An 18318-nucleotide genomic window follows, 5' to 3' on the forward strand; every position below is an offset into this window, starting at 1 on the left:
GAACTAAGCCTGAATTCAACCTGGAGGATTCGTAGAAATGAACCAGGCAGAGTTATATGAGGCACAAAGGACAACACGAGTGATGGTCACACGATGAAACATTTAACAGCTGTCATAAAAAGTTTCTACATGCTTAAAATATAGTGTAAATATATTTTTATGTTGGAAAGAGATTTACATACATATCATAACACATGGTAACCTAAATGTTCTTTAAATACAATGTTCCAATAGTCAATTAAAATTCTTCATGAGAATATGAAAGTTGAAAATATTGCACAGGAGCTGGCAGGATGGCTCAGCAGGTAAAAAAGCATTTGTCATGCAATTGTGAGGACCAGAGCTCAGTCACCAGAACCCAAAATGGAAAGGAGACAACTGACTCTCCCGAAATTTGACCTCCTCACAAATGAAGGTTATGTACATTACTCCCACACTCACACACACACATACAGACAGACAGACACAGACACACACACACACACACACACACACACACACACACACACAACACAACACAAACCGAAAAATGCCTCCCTAGATAAAAAGGTGTGCAGAAGCATGAACCAAACACTCACAGCAAGTAAGCAAGGTTTTACTGTTACAGATCAGAAAAACAACAGGAGACCTACTCATCTCTGCTTATGTTTTTGGAGACCCTTAAAATAGAAGCAGATTTGAGGGCTAGAGCATTCAGAGTCAGTGATTAGTCGGTTAATAAGCATACTGTTCTTTTCAACACATTACCATAAAAATGGGAGTAGCCAGATGGTGGTGGCATATGCCTTTAATCCCAGCACTGGGGAGGCAGAGGCAGGAGGATCTGAGGAGGATCTCTGTGAGTTCAAGGCCAGCCTGGTATACTAAGTGAGATCCAGGCAGGCCCCAAAACTACAGAGAAACCCTGTCTCAAAAACAAAAAAAAACAAAACAAAACAAAACAAACAAACAAACAAAAAACAGGAGGGGGTTGGGGTTAGTAATCTCAACTTTTAGTAACTTTTAGAGCTAGTTGTTTTGTTTGTTCACTAAGTACATTTGAGACAGGGTCTCATGTAGCCCAGTCTGTTCTTCCAGGACCCTCATGCCTCTACCTTCAAAGTGCTAGAATTACAGGTATGCCACCAGTGCCTGGTCAACAGTTAGCTTAAAAACTGAATACAGTAGTAACTCTTCTCTTATGTAACAAGGTCTTATTTGAGTTTGCTAGAATCAAAAGCACAAAAAATATTTTAGAGAGATATCAACTATGTCCACTCATTGAACTGTTACCACTGTCTTCAAAAAGCCAGTATTTGTGAAAACCCCATACAGAGACAAACATAAAACACTATTATGGTCATTAAGTTATAAGCCACACAGGCTGAGTCCAAATCTAATTCCAAGGCTCAGGTTCCCACTGTGGCACATTTGCCATGTGTTTCTGCAGTGAACACATATGCTATTTTACATAACACCATTTCTGTACGTAAATTCTATAACATGTACAGCCTTATTCTATGATCTATATCATTGCCACTTAAGTAATTCTTCTGCCCATGAAGTCTGTTCTAGCCTAAGCTCCTGCCCTCTACATTAAAGCCATTTGGTAAGAAATCCAGGAAGCATCTATACCCCATAGACCAGGGACTAACTAACCCTGAGGGAGAATAAAAAACCCTATATGGCCCTGATCTTCAAAGACACATAGTTCAGGACACATCATAAACCTACTATGGAAGTACACAAAACTCATGCTATCAGAAGAAAAATCTAATAGTCATTAATACAGGAACACAACAGTCAGGTCAGTTCAGAGCCTTTTCTTTAAAAACAAACAAAACACTTTATCTTGAAATGCATTATTTTGGCTTAGAAAGAGATACCCAATCAATTTTCCTTTATTAAATCTCTTTTCCTCATAATTATCATAGTGTTATATTTTGATTGAATTTAAAAACAAAACAAAACAAACTTTCAGGACTGGGATATGGCTCAGCCGTTCAAGTCCAACCACTGAAGACCACAGTTCAGATCCCCAGGATCACAAAAAAGTCAGGCAGGTACAGTGGCCACATGTGTGCCTGGAGCCTGCAGAAGTCACAAGAATGTGTCAGATCTCCTAGCATTGGAATACATAGTGGTAAGCTGCCATGTGTATCTGGCCATTAAACCTGGGTCCTCTGGAAGAGAAGCCAATGCTCTTAACTGCTTAGCTGCCTCTCCAGTCCTCAAATAAAAATTTTCAAAGAAAATTCTGTTGGTAATATTATGTTAAGATCTTTTTGGGTACAAGTTTTTGAATATTTATTTTTATTTATGTATGTGAGTCTATGAATGTGTATGTGTCACATGTGTACAGACAGTCATGGTGGCCAGAAGAAGGTTATTCAATTTTTGGAGCTGGAATCAGAGGCCACCTGCTATGTGTGCTGGGAACTAAATTCAGGTCCAGCAAGCACTCATCCATCTTTCTAGCACCATGCTTTGTACAACTTATTGCCACCTAATTAGATGCATTTTTATTATAATACTTTGCATTTTATTTGAATCACTTTAAATTAAATGCATAAAGGTAAATACCAAGGTCAAATAGAACCTTTCTTTTTTGCATGTATGATGCATGGTGTTTGTGTCTAGCTAGCCAGCTTGCCTGAAGGGTCATGCCTCTTCACGGCAATAGAAAAATAACTAAGACACTCATACAGCTAAAACAAAATAAATCTTTAAAAAAATATATTCTTTAGGGGAGAAGAATAGACTCTAAAGTTTCCCTCTGACCTTTACAAACACATCATTATCTGCATGCCTCACCACACACACATCATGGTATGCTCTCATACACATTAATAATACAGATATTAATAAAATATATAAACATAATACATTAAAAATAACCATAAATTCACTTAGGAAACTCTGAAAATAAACAGAACCATTACCCTCCATTATCTTATCCAAATTGCATTATAAGGACTAATATGAGATGTCCTAATTAGACACCTTAAATATTATAAAGTTCACTTCACATTTTCGCTGACCTAGCCTAGAAGGCTACAGTAGAAAAGACTGTTCAAACCCTTTGCGGATAAGGAAATTGAGGTTTAGTATGTTTGGCCAAACATACATACATAGCTCAGAAATGGCAAGATCAGAACAAGAACAAGTGCTTCCCCCCCCCTCCCCCCCGCTGGACTAGTGTTCATTCTGATATACATAATGCCTCCCTAGCTAGAACCATAAATCTCTCCTGAAGCCATCAGAAACCTCACTTCATGGACTGTGGAAACAAACTGCTTGGACTCATCTTATCACCTCATCCGTTATTGCTGACTATAAAAAGTAATGTGTATTGTGCCTGCGCTACTGACATCATACATCTTAATCAACAGCTTCACAGGCAAAAATGATCTATTTGGAAAGCAATCAAAACAATAATCTACAGTTAACTAAAATAATGCTTTACTTTATAAGTATTTTAAACTATTATATGTTTAATCTAATTCAGAATTTATTAGGTTCAATCTAAAAAGAAAGGAGAGCTTAACTCCTCCAAAAAAAAAAAAAAAAAAAAAAATCAAAATCAAAATTGACACAGCTTTTTTTTCTCTTAGTGCTGGAGATAGTAGCCATGGCAGAGAAGTTCTCTAGTGATCTTAAAAATAAGTTAACAATGCTGCTGCTGTTCAGTTGACTTTTAAAGTCTTGGGACACTACTGAGTGCTTGAGCTTACAATTGCAAAGAGGCTGAAAAATAATAATTGACCAAGCTCATAGGAAGTGAGAGAAGACAGTCTCTGTCACATTTTAAAAGTGACACATGGAAATTCTATTATGTACCTTTACACAAAAGTAAAAGGTGGTAGTAACAACTTACATAAAATATTCACATACTATGTAAATTATTTTAAGAATTAATACTTACTATTTCATTAAAGTAAATTATGTAGACTTCACAAGAAACAGCATTTAAAACGCATATCACACTTACTGCTAGATGTTTAGTTTGGTTTGGTTTGGTTTGGTTTGGTTAGTTTGGTTTCTGTGTAGCCCTGGCTGTCTTGGAACTTGGCTCTATAGACCTGACTCTGCCTCCCAAGTCCTGGGATTGAAGGTGTATACCACCACTGCCCAGATGCATGATGTTTTTATTAACAGATTTCTAATATGTTGTTACCCACACATTAATTAGTTATATTTTTCTACTAAACTTCATGGTTTGAAGTCAGAATGCCATTTTAATAGAAGAAAATAATATAAAATTCTGGAGGCAAATCATTATCAATAATGACATTAAAATTACTATACAAGGGGCTAGAGAGATGGCTCAAATGTTAGGAGAACTTGTTGCTCTTATAGAGAACCCAGGTTCAGTTCCCAGACCACATGGTGTCTCACAACCACCCATAACTCCAGATCTTATGACCTCCAAGGGCACACACATAGTGTGTTTAGATACATTCAGGCAAAACAGACATACACATAAAATATATATGTGTGTGGGGCGGGGGGGTAGAGGCAGGCAAGCAGGCAGAAGACAGACAGACAGATGCACATCATCCAAGTGCTAGGGATATAGCTCAGTCAATCCCTTGCACCATTAAAAATAAACAAGTTGAAATTGTTTGCTAATAAAAATGCTTACATCTTTAAAATAACGCTGCAATGAAGAAAGCCTCACATCATGAACGGCTGCACACGTGTCCCAAGGGTAAATCTGTTCCTCCTCTGTGATTGGTAACTTTTTTGGCTCAGAATTGTCTCGGCACTGACCTAAAACTAAGTAACAACAGAGACAAAAGTTCATTAAATAGCACAAAGACCTAAACAACAACCCAGGTTTTTCACCACAACAATCAACAATAGATTTCAAATTTTTGAAATGTTTTAAATGTCAAAAACTGAATTCTATTTAAGTATCAATGTTTAACTCTCTTACTAAAATATTCTAAAGACCCAAAAAAAAAAAAAAAAAAAAAAAAAAAAAAACCAAGAGTGGATGCCAAGCCTGGTGGCACACACCTTTAATCCCAGCACTTGGAAGACAGAAGCAATCAGATCTCTGTGAGTTTGAGGCAAGCCTGCTCTATGTGGTGAGTGAATTTCAGAACAGCCAGAACTATGTAAAGCTTCTATCCCAATAAGAATAGTGTTTTATTTGTCTAGTTTATACGTAAAGCCCCAAATATGACAGTTTACTATTAAAATAATATTGAGATGTGGTGGCACATTTCTTTGATCTCAGCACTTAAGAGGTAGAGGCAGAAGAATCTCTGTGAGATCCAGGTCAGTCAGGGCTACAAAATGAGACCCTCACAATAAATGCAAATGAAATATAAGTATCAGTGCATGATGGATGATGTCCTATGTCTGACACACACACACACACACACACCCTAGGAACAATGACTTTTCCATGTCAACCTCCCTCATTTTTAAACACACTATTAAAAGGAAGCAGAGCTGCTTGGAGAAAGCAATGTGTCCAAGGCTGGGGAGAAGCATGAGGTGAGCCTGAGTGACATGTGACATCACTGAAGGAGGTAACCTCTAAGGGCCTAGGGAAATTTGGACAGGTCAAATTATAAAGTTTAGCATCAGAAAGAATGATGCCAGTGTCACATATTACATTTACAGACTCAGCAAGAAGCACCCAGTAAAAGACAAAAGGCCAATGGGGTAAAGTCTCAATGTGTTCCTTGCCCCCAAGTGATAGGCACGGCCTAGGATGGAGCACTCTAATGCATCAGAAGGAACATGCTGTATAAGATCCTTCTCCAAAATGTTTACTCTGAACCTCACAGTAAGAAAACAGTCACACAAATCCATATGTTCAGTGTATGGAACAGCCAACCTGGAGAAAGGCTCCATGAGACTGTTCTAAATTAAAGGAGAGCCACACAAATCACCCCTAAGGAGAAGAGATACATGCCACACAAGATACTACTGGTTCCTACCACAAAGAAATGACGGGTAGGTGAGGTGAAAGGTTTATCAGCTGTACATACTCACTCTACAATATATACATGTACCAAAACATCATAATTACTAGTCAGATAAACAACCCACAAAATTAAGATAATTGGAAGAATTTGAATAAAGACACAACATATAATACTAATATTAAATTGACTGAGTATGATAGAAGTACTATTATTATATAAGGAAGTGTCCCTGATTTCCTTCTGGAAAAGGATGTTTACACTCACATGCCTATACATGTGTGTGTTTTCTGAGGGCACAAAGTATCAAATGTGGTGACATGGGAACAACTGGTAGCAGGTAAAAGATATTTAATTTTCTTTAGACACAAAACAACAAGAAAAAAAATTTGGAAGACAGACAGAAATATGACAGGAGAGAAAAGAACTAATGCTATAATTTTATAAGTATAAAACATCAAAAACCAAAAGAAAGACTACACAGACAAGAATATCACACAGTACATACACTTCCCAAAAAAAAAAAAAAAAAAAAAAAACCACTGCACCAGTTTATGTATGTTTCTTTTAATGTATCATTGAAATAAGAATGGTTTTTTTTTTTTTTTTTTTTCCCCAATTAATTTGCATGGGAAGAGCTGCTTAGGAGGATGGGAATTAAGGTATATCACAGAGCACCTGGGTTTTGGAGAGATTTAGAGTTAACTATGGAAATAAAAGAAAGCATCAAGGGGATGCTTGCAACAAAACACACAACATACAATCCTCTTAATACACTCCCAAATTCACTCGCTATAATTTTGATGAAGGCTCTTGCATCTAACTTGGTAATGCATTCTAGTACTTATTTATCAAAGGAATATTAACCTCCAATAGTATTTTTGAAAATGTTCCTTCCTCTGTATATTTTTGACAAGTTTCAGATGCTTGGTATTAATTTTTCAATATTCAAGAGAATCCTGTACTTTGCTGGCAGGGGTTCTGATCTTCCTGCCTCCATGTCTCCTGAGTGCTGAGATTATAGGTATACACCATCACCTCCTATTTATACATCCAACTCCAAGTTCTGTGCATGTAAGCATGCATTCTACCAATTGAGCTGCAGCCTGAGTTCAAGCCTTTCACTTTAAACTACTTGTATAAGTCTAAAGTGAATTTATTTTTATTTTTAAAAAATGACTTATTTTTACTTTATATGCATTGGTGTTTTGCCTGCATGCATGTCTGGGTAAGGATGTCAGATCACCTGGAATTGGAGTAATTGACAGTTATGAGCTGCCATGTGGGTGCTGGGAATTCAACCAGGTACTGGGTCCCATGGAGAACCAGACAGTGCTCTTAACCACTGAGTCATCTCCCCAGTCCTAAAGTAAAATTCTTACCCATAGCATATAGTATCATCACACTTTAAAATTTGTCAATCTCTACCTTCTAAGAAGAAAATAAAATTCATTGTATTTCAAGTGATTACTGACAAGGAATTTGATTCTGAAATTATGCTGCTTTCTATTTGTTCCTTCATTCATTCATTACTACCCTCTATCATAATTAAGTTTTCTAGTGTGGGATTTTGAGTTCCTTTCCATTTCTTTTAATATGGATGATATTATTATTATTATTATTATTATTATTATTATTATTATTTACTATTTTGCTGAGAAGGATGTTTTTGTGGTTACCTGAAGGATAGAATTAACATGTTCACTTTGTAATAGTGAACTTTGAATTAGTATTTACTCAGTTTCAATAATATATAAACCTCTTTCCCATTCCATCCTCCATCTTTGCCTGTGTGTTTGTACTTGGTTTAAAATCTAGATATACAGTTCTTTTCAGATTAATTTCTTCATATATCCTGTTATAGGAGGACTAAATCCATCAAAACTAGATTGTCTAAGAACTATTACTATTTCAAAAACACCTGAGAATGCAAAGGAAGGATAACATTCAGACAAATTCTTCTAAGTTTTAAAATATTTTAAAAGACAGATTGGCAAACAGCAATCCACATGCTGTATCAAGAACTACATCTGCATGCCATTTAGGAACCCAAGAAACCAAAGTAGAGCTGACAGAACATGCACATGCAATTAGAATATTTAAAAGAACAACAATGATACACTTAAGAGGGTTGTATATTTTAGAACATTAAACTAACCAGAAAAAGGACTCGAATCTTAGCTCTCATTTAATACATACTTATCTCTTTGTTACAGGTTTCTAAATGTTCTAAAATTCTGTTTCTATCAAAAAGTTTCTCTAATTCACCTGATGATGCTTGCAACAGTACAACCAGTCCTGTAGGTCTGTCTTCAGAGGAAGGACCACTCTGTCCACAAATGACACAGTCATACACAGCCTCAGAAACCTGTGGTTCTGTTGCGGTAATTTCCATAGGAATATCATTTTCAGGAGAATCTGGAATGGAAAACTGTAACTCTTAGAAGAATAGTTCCTTTTCAGTAAACTCTCCCCCCAAAGATCTATTTCAAATACTTTTTAAGGTAAAGAGTAACAAAGTTGTACCATAACACAACTAGTAAGACCATTATTCTAGTAAAATGTTAGCTCTAAGACCAAAACTATGAAATTGATAAAAACAACTTTGAGTAATACATGAGTCAATATTTTGGTATTGTACCAATTACAGATAAAAACTGATACCAAAAATCAAAAACATCTATATAAGGAGCTAGAGAGATGGCTCAGTGATTAAGAGAATTGGCTGTTCTTCCAGAGGTCCTAAGTTCAATTCCCAACAACCACATGGCGGCTCACAACCATCTGTAATGGATGGGATCTGATACCCACTTCTGGCCTACAGGCATACATGCAAATAAAGCATTCATACACATACATTAAAAATCTTTTTTAAAAACTATGGAAGAAAAAATTTTAATTACATTTTAAAGAACAAATAGATCGTTTGTTTTAATATTCTTTGAGGTTCTGAAGGGAAGAAATTTATAAGAGAGCAACTCTTTGAAAATTGGTAGTAGTATATACTAGGGGAAAATACAAGGAAAACTGCTTCCTAATTCTCTGTTTTGGTAATATCTCTCAAATAATAGTCATCAATGTTTATATAAGGAAATAACTGTATATTCTCATGTTATGTATTAATAAACAGAATACAGAAAATAACAGTGGTCTGTTAATATACCATTAACAACAAGAAATAAGGAAACACCAGCAGACACAAAAAGAAAAGCATTAAGTATTTTCTCATATATGTAGGAAATAATAAAAGACGGTGAAATGAAAGTAGAAGAGGAACTATATTATAGAAAAGTTAAAGGGGAAGCGGGAAGGGAAAGCATAAGTGTATTTTTAAAAGACTATGCTTAGCTCTAACATTATATAGAAAAATGGTATTCCTTCTCATTATAAAAAATCCTAAAGCCAATATGAATTGAATTAAAAGGGGAATGCATGATTTTTTTAGAAATACTAATGTAATGGCACAAAAACACCCCCAAAATGTTCTAAACCAATCATTATAAGGATCTTAGGCTAATTTCAGAGAAGAGCATCAAAATAATTGATCAAACACTTACTGACAGACCTGACACATGTGAGGGGCACATTTATAGAGAACAAAGAGGGCTCTTCATAACTATTACCTTTGTTCTACAACAAAAATAGCTAAAGATCTGATCCAAGGTAGACAAGATGGTCCAGTGGCTAAGAAGGGTATTTGCCCCCAAGCCTGACAACCTGAGTTCCATCCCTGGAACACACATGGTAGAAGTAGAGAAGGACTCCATATAGTTGTCTTCTGACCTCCACATGTACTGTGGTATCAGCTCACCTGTACCCATGTGCACACACAATATTTAAATAATTATACTGATCACTTCATTACTCTACTGTTTAAATAAAGACTGTAAATTATCTGACTATTTAGAGCCAGTTATCCCTATATATAATAACTAATTGTGAAAGTTCCAAGCTAGAATTTTGACTTACCAACATCCATTGCAGTTTCCATGAAGCTTTTCTGTCGAGAGGCAAACTCTGCAAGCAACTTCTGCTGTCTTTCTCTAGCCTTTTGTCGCCTAAAGAGAAATGAAATTTTAAGTAAATGGTGTGTTCAACACTAATCTACTGCCTTTCATGATTATATGATGTATGAATGGTATACAACCTGTTTCCTATTCTACATATTAAAAATCATGCATGTAGTGATATACCCACCCCACCCATACCTATTGCATTGACTGCGCCCATTAGGGCATGGGCATAGGTGCAGGAGTGACCGGGGGGGGGGGGGGAGAGAGACATGGACTAGATCTGAAGTCCGGGACACCAGCTCACTCTCTTGCTTCCTGGTCGGAGACAGAGAGGATCCTAAGGCATCCTTGGGATGGGAACCTTCAGCGGTCATCTGTTTCTGGTGTAAGTTATTTCTCCCCAAATAAACACCCATCAGACTATCGTTTCCCAGATTCTTATTTATCCCCGCAATACATGTAAGATTTGAATGTCCCTGAAACAATTCTATCCCTTCCAAAAGACTTCAAAGCCACTGTTTGCATAAGTAAAAATAAAAGGCAGAATCTAGAGTATGAAACAATGAGGCAGATAGAAAATTCTAAAAGTTCTACCAGGGAACTTTGACACTTTCAGCAAAGTGGCTGCATACAAGATTAACTGAAAAAAAAAATTTAAAAAAAAAATCAATAGCTCTTCTATATAAATGACAAATGGACTGAGAAAATCAGGGAAACAACACCTTTCGCAATAGCCTCAAATAATATAAAATATCTTGGTATAAGTCTAATCAAGGAAATAAAAGACTTGTAATGACAAGAACTTCAAATCTTTGAAGAAAGAAATTAGAGAAAACAGAAGATGGAGAGCTCTTTCATGCTCATGGATCAGGAGGATTAACACAGTAAAAATGACTATCCTACCAAAAGCAATCTGCAGATTCAACGCAATTCCCATCAAAATTCAAACAAAACTCTTTACAGACCTTGAAGGAACAAGTCTCAACTTCATATGGAAAAACAAAAAACGCAGGATAGCTAAAACAATCCTGGAAAGTAAGAATAGGATGTTCTACTATTCCTGATTTCAAGTTGTACTACAGAGATACAATAATAAAAACCGCATAGTATTGGCATAAAAACAAACACACTGAAGAATGGAATTGAATTGAAGACCCAAACATAAATTTACACACTTATCAACACCTGAGTTTTGATGAAGAAGCCAAAAATACACACTGGAAAAAAGACAACATCACTTCAACAAATGATGCTGGTCAAACTGGACATCTACATGTAGAAGAATGCAAATAAGTCTGTATTTATCACCCTGCATAAAACTCAAGTACAAGCATATCTAAGACCTCAAAACAAAACCAAATATGCTGAACCTGACAGAAGAGAAAGTGGGGAATAGCCTTGAATGCATTGGCACAGGAAATGACTGACTGAGTAGTACACCAGTAGTGGAGGCGCTAAGATCAACAATTAATAAATGGAACCTCAAGAAATGAAACTGAAATGATTCTGTAAGGCAAAGGACAAAACAGCATCATATAAAATGGAAAAAAAAAGTTGTTTGCTTGTTTTTTCTTTTTACCAACTCCACATCTGATAGAGGACTAATATCCAAAGTATATAAAGAACTCAAGAAATTAGGTATCCAAAAAACAAGTAACTTAATTAAAAAGAGGAGTACAGAACTAAATAGAATTCTCAATTAGTAGAAATTCAAATGGATGAGAAACACTAAAGAAATGTTCAACATCCTTGGCCATCAGGGAAAGGCAAATCAAAACAACTCTAAGGTCCCATCTTACACCTGTCAGCATGGTTAGGATCACTCACACAAGCAATAGCTTATGCTGGAGAGAATGTGGAGTAAGGGGACCAATCTATCACTGCTGGTGGGAGTGAAAGCCTTCACAGCCACTAGGAAATCAATAATATAATCCCTCAGAAAGTTGGCAATCAATCTACCTCAAGACCCAGCAATCCCACTCTTGGGCATATACCCAAAGGATGCTCCATCCTACCACAAGAACATTTGCTTAACCATGTTCATAGCAGTTCTAATCATAATAGCAAAGAACTGTAAGCAACTTACATGTTCCTCAACCAAAGAACAGATAATGAGAATGTGGTGCATTTATACAATGGAATATTACACAGCTATTAAAAACTGACATCATGAAATTTGCAGGCAAATGGATGAAACTAGAAAAAAAAATCATCCTGAGTGAGGTAATTTAGAACCACAAAGATAAATACCGGCACATACTCTCTTGTAAGTAGTTATTAGCCTAATTAAATCATAACAAACTATAATCCATAGACCCAGAGAGGTTATGTAAAGAAGATGAGTCTAGGGGAAGACACTGGGATCTCCTTGGGATAGATAAATAGAATAGATTTTAAGGGTGCCCTGGGGATGGGTAAGGATGGGAGCGGGGAGTGGAGAATAGGATATGGGGAAGATGGGGTGGAGGGAGAAAGTGCAAAGAGAGACAGCTAAAATTAGGTTGAGGGGGGACCTTTGGGGGTTGTATGGAAACAACCAGTGGAAAAATCCTTGAATCTATGAAGTTGATCCTAATGACTCCTATTAATGGGGAATGTGGAGTCTCAACTGGATCTCAAGGTTTCCCATGTCCCATGGAAATTCCCAAACCCAGGCTGTTGCTAAAGCAAAAGGCTGGAACTCTGTAGACTGACAGCAAGGGGGTGGGAGATTGCAAAGGACAACACCCACACAGCTCACTGAACATGGAGAAGTTGAGCTGGTACCTACATTGAGCCCTCACCCATATGTTCTATTTGGTGCATGAAGATACTCTGCAGGTTACTGGAAGAGAAACATGGACACTAACCAAGCCACAAAACCTCTGATCTACAATCTGTCTGTCTGAAAAATATGCAAGAGCAATGATGGCACAAACATGTGGGAGTCACCAATCAATGTATGATTTGACCTAAGGCCTACTCCATGAGAAGGAACCCACACCCAACACTGCTTAGGTAACCAAGAATCAGAGACTACAAAGCCTAGAGATGTAGCGTAAAACCAAACACTACTGGTCTTTAAAAATCAAAAATCAATAAAATGATTCTTCCAGCACAGATGGGGAACAGATGCAGAGACCCACCCACCTCCAGACATTATGTGAAGAGAGTCTAAGTTGGAGGTTTCCATCAAATCCCTCCCTCCCTTCACTGCTCAAGGAACCCCAATGAAGAGTGAAGAAAAAGATTGTAAGAGCCTGAGGGGATGGAGAACACAGGTCCTCTGTGTATATATTATAGTATTAGCTTAACACTTTTTTTGTTTTTGTTTTTGTTGTTGTTGTTGTTTTGTTTTGTTTTGTTTTGTTTTGTTTTCCTAGACAGGGTTTCTCTGTATTGCTTTGGAGCCTGTCCTGGAACTAGCTCTGTAGACCAGACTGGCCTCGAATTCACAGAGATCCACCTGCCTCTGCCTCCTGAGTGCTGGGACTAAAGGCGTGCGCCACCAATGCCCGGCTTTAGCTTAGCACTTTTATGAGACACCTGACTGTGAGAACAAATGGTTCTCCGATTATTGTGCCTGCTCTTAGGCCTCTTTTCTCCCTGTTGGTTGCCATGACCGACTTCGATATGACAGTTTTGGCTTCATCTTATATTGTGTCACATTTGGTTGTTATCTCTTAGAAACCTGTTCCTTTCTAGCAAGACAGGAAGGGAGTGGTTCTGCAGGGGAGGGAAGATGGGGAAGAACTGGGAATAGTAGAGGGAGGGTAAAGTACAATCAAGATATACTACATGAGAAAAGAATCTATTTTCAATAATAGGGAAAGAGAGAGGAAGGAAGGGAAGGAAGGGGAAAGGGAGGAAGGGAAAAACTGGATGTCGAACAGTATATGTCAGAAGGCAGCAAGAACAAGAACATCCCTGTTAGCAAGGGACAGTAAACAGGTTCTATAAAGGGCTATGATGCTTACATATAAAGTTTGAAAGACAAGACTAACCACTTACTGCTGCCGTTGCATGAGCAGAAGCAGTGAATTTCTTAGCTTCTTCTAAGGAGCATTTCTAGTTTAGATTATTTTGTACAAAGTAAAAGAATGTAAGTCCTGAAGTTAATCAAAGAATAAAAAACATTCTAAATCCAAGTATAATTATTCCTTTGGATTAATTCATAATTCTTTTATCATTTATCCAGTTACAGAGAATATTTTAAGACTGGTTGCAATCAATAAGAAATTAAATAAAGTAGGGCTGTACATATGAATACAAAAATACAAATAAACGTGTAATGACACGGGCTTCCCCTGGTTATATTACAGAAACAGTACTATATCATAAGGTTTACTTCTCCTAAAGAAAGTTAAAATAATAATTTTGTCAAGGAGGAAAAGGAAGAAAAAGGTTAAAAAGGTAAGTTGTTTATTGATCAAGACAGACAATTGTTTAAGTTTGTGAGAACATAAACAGAAACTGATCAAAGCATGTGAAACAAAGCTCACAGCAACACAATATACTGCACACTTCCTTCTAATACCAATCTACAGCTGAGCACTGTGAAGTCATACATTATGTTAAATTGAGATCATGTGTAGTCATTTCCATGGAAGCCTAAAAGCAGTTTACTGTTAATCTGAAATGATGCAAAGATCTAACATATGGCTCTGGGAAGATGGACTACTCATAACAATTTGAGGTTCCTCAAACATGTCCCCATCAAATCAAGAACACCCACAGAAAAAGGACCAAGGCACTTGAAAGGACTTTTGGCACATTTTGCCAATAATGTCCAAAAGATTTTTATTTACTTCATAGATAAATTAAGAACTACATAAGAAAACGTGCTTTGTTGTTTTGTAACTATATTTTTTGCATTGTTTTTTAGCCAAATATTTAATTTGAGTCAAATATTTATTTTAAGCCAAATATTTAATCCAAGTATTATCTGGGTTAATCATTCATCTCAGTTATCAAACTTAATTCTGGATGACACTGATCATCTAAATAAATAAATAAATAAATAAACAAACAAACAAACAAACAACTCTGCCCGCCCATCCCTGAACATGAAGGGAGGCTCCTGCTGCCAGAATTCAGCAGCCTAGCACAAAAGGGTATTTTTATGGTTAGAGTACAAGAAATTGGTTATATGCATAAAAACAACTTTAAAAATAATATGCATGTTACTAAATATTTTTCATTGAGGAATAAGACATATAAAAGGCTAGAATGACTCTGACAATATCACCTTAAAATTGTAAGTAAAAGAGAGAACTTAGGCTGGAGAGATGGTTCAGCAGTTAAAAGCACTGGCTGCTCTTCCAGAGGGCCTAAGTTCAATTCCCAGCACCCACGTGGCAGCTCACAACTGTCCGTAACTCCAGTACCAGGGGATCAGACACCCTCAACAGACACATGCAGGCAAAACAATAATGCACATTAAAAAACAAATAAACACATAGTTTTGAATATATAAGGACAGGTAAAAAAAATAATAATAATGTTTTCTCTTTCTTCAGCCCCTAATGCAAAAAAAAAAAAAAAAAGGACACACACACACAGAGAGAGAAAGAGAAACATTTTTCCAGTTCCATCCACTAAGAGGACCTGAAAATAGCTATATTTTATTAGAAAAAAATTATAAAGGTTATAGTTTCTAAATCCTATTCTCTAATGAAAGTAACTAGAACTCCATGGGAAATTACTAGCTTCAATCACAAGATAAGCCTGGAAGATCTCTCTGCCTACAAAGAGGAGTATGTTCAACAACTGATAAGAACCAATCAAAAGGGACAAAGATCCTAGCATTAAGGAACTCTTAGTGGCTAAACCTAAAATATTTGATCATCAGAATGAATACTGAACACATCAGGTAGATGGTAACATAAACTAAAACAGGTACTTCATGAATCCATGACTAATAAAAAGAAATGAACAGTACCTTCAAAGGAGATAAATAGGAAATTACAGAATCTCAAAGTATCACTAATGTACTAATTACAAAGGAGTAAGGTAAACAGACTGTGCAGAAGTCTGGAAAACAAGCCTCTAGCCAACAGTCAACTGTAAACACCACTAACAAACCAAACGGAAGCCAAGCGACCTGGTGGAAGCAGCGGCATCATCTCACTGACGCTCCTGCCAGGCGAGATAGGAAAATAATGGAAAGATGGGGAAAACTGTTCCGCCTTGAAGAAACCAACAAGATACAACAACTCAATTCAACAAGCAATTCTAGACTGGGAATTTCTTTGATGAGGAACTTTGAACAACTGTTTAAACATGGGATCTTGATAATATAATCACACTTAAATACAAGGCCAACTCCTTAATCTTGTAGTTCTGTTGTGATTATATAAGAAACAGCCTTTGCCTCTAGGAACTACACACTAAAGTATCCCAGTGTGGAGGGCAGCACACCAGCAACTTACTCTGAAACCTTCAGCAAGTTCCTGGGACTGTCCTTAAACCATTTCTACATTTAAGATCACTTTAACAATAGAAAGGCTCACGAACATTTAAGTGTATCCTCCAAGAAGAAATGTTGTCACTAAGGGATATAAATAAAATTATTGTATGGATGCTCAAAGCACTCCGAGAGCAATGCAGAACGGCTCAATCCATGTGAAAATAAATGTTAAAAATGACTACTACATACCACATACAACACACACATACACAGGAAAACAAAAAAGAAAAAGTAGACTCCTTTTAGTAGTGATGTCATTGATGAACATTTGGAACTAATTCTACAACAGACAGTTAAGGGATTGAGATCAATTTAATCTTGCTGAATGTCTTACTTATTTCTTCTGTTTTGGATTAAGTTTCATGACAAAGACAAGACAGTTTATAAACTTACTTTTGAGCCATTTTGCAGTGCTGGGGCTTAAGCTCAGCACCTCCTGGATGTCAGGCATGAGCCCTACCACTGAACTATATCCTCAGTTCTTATAGCATTATTAATTATAAAGACTTTTGTAGAAATAGCATCTAAACTATGTCTTCTAATATCATACCTATTATTAACAATAGTTACAAAATAGTCCTAACCAAATAAACTTTGATTCACTTCAGCTGAGACGCTCAGCAGGAAAAACATTTGCAACTAAGCCTGATGACCTGAGTTCAATCCCCAGGACCCACAAGATGAGAAAAGAGGACACCCAAAAGTTGTCCTGTGACCTCCACATGTGCACCATGACATATGTGTTGACATGCACATATGCACGCAGACACACAAAATAAATAAATGTTCTTTACAAAGACATATCTAAAATACTTCTTCTTTTATTTGAAGTTGTTAGGCCATTTTTTTTTTTTTTTAACAGCAAGAGACTTCTGAGGTACTACAGCAATAATGGTATTAGCAATGTTTCTGAAGAATCTTCCAGCTTTCAATAGTAATTAATTTAACATTGGGACCAGCAACACTCACCTTTTTACTCCCAAAGAACTGCATACCAAACACATAAGCACTGGCTATGTTCAATTGTTTCCTTACAAAGTAAGTAGCTATGATTTAATGACTGAAAAACAGAAAAACCCAAATCGTCAACTGTACCATACGTTTTAAAAAATAAAAATACCTTTCCTCCTTGTCCAGAGTTTTCTTCTCTGCTGCAGTGATTTTTTTGGGTGGCACGGGAGGGGTCACTTTTCTGCATATCTCTTCAATGATGCGCTTGTTCATTCTGCTTTGCATTGCAGCTTTTAGCAAAATTCTTTCTACTGCAGTTATACCATCCCCATGATTGTATTTAGGAATCTCTGGTTGTATTAAAACTTCTATGTCATCAAACCACGGAGGATAGTATGAGTTTTGTTTTCCTGAGAGTTTGTGGTGAAGTTTGATCAGCAAAGACAATATGCTTTCCTTGATTTCCAAAATGGCTGTGGTTAACTGGGGAGCTGAGCCAGGGGCTGACCATTTACTTGACATCTTGGACCGAGCCATCTGATGAGCCTCACTGTTGCTTCGATTGATGATCTCTTGAAACTTCTTTCTACGCTCTGCTACTAAGCTGAAAACCTGAGCTGTACCAGAGTTCTGCCAGCAAAGATAAGAAACATAGAAAAACCAGGAGGTTACTCAATGCCAATTCTAAAATATATTTTTGGATTTTTCCAAAGGGAATGCTTAAAGTTTCATCCAAAGATCTCTCCAACAGATAAGCCTGTTTCTTTCACTTCTCCCTCAAATAGATACAGATCCACTTACAGGGACTGCGGTGAGGAAGAGAAGGTCACCATAGCCACCTCTCTGTAACCACCTGAGCCTACTATCTTCCACAAAACAAACAAGCTTATGCCATACCTGTAGTCATACTATCAAAAACAAACAAAAAACATAAACTAACCTTCTCAATGTAAGGGAAGCTACTGTATTATACACCACTTATCAA

At 36.7% G+C, this 18318-nt stretch overlaps 1 protein-coding gene across 1 annotated transcript in view; it reads right to left on the minus strand.

Moving 5' to 3' along the window:
• Positions 1-18318, minus strand: part of Ubr3 (ubiquitin protein ligase E3 component n-recognin 3) — a 145627-nt gene that overhangs the window by 36961 nt on the left and 90348 nt on the right. The window contains exons 23-26 of the mRNA XM_051184512.1: positions 17503-17963; positions 9891-9979; positions 8190-8339; positions 4625-4758 (exon numbers count right to left, since the gene is read on the minus strand). Of these exons, the coding sequence (XP_051040469.1) occupies positions 4625-4758; positions 8190-8339; positions 9891-9979; positions 17503-17963 (834 nt within the window). The remainder of the gene's footprint in view (positions 1-4624; positions 4759-8189; positions 8340-9890; positions 9980-17502; positions 17964-18318) is intronic.

Source organism: Phodopus roborovskii, unplaced genomic scaffold, assembly GCF_943737965.1.
Source record: "Phodopus roborovskii unplaced genomic scaffold, PHOROB, whole genome shotgun sequence".
NCBI lineage: Eukaryota > Metazoa > Chordata > Mammalia > Rodentia > Cricetidae > Phodopus > Phodopus roborovskii.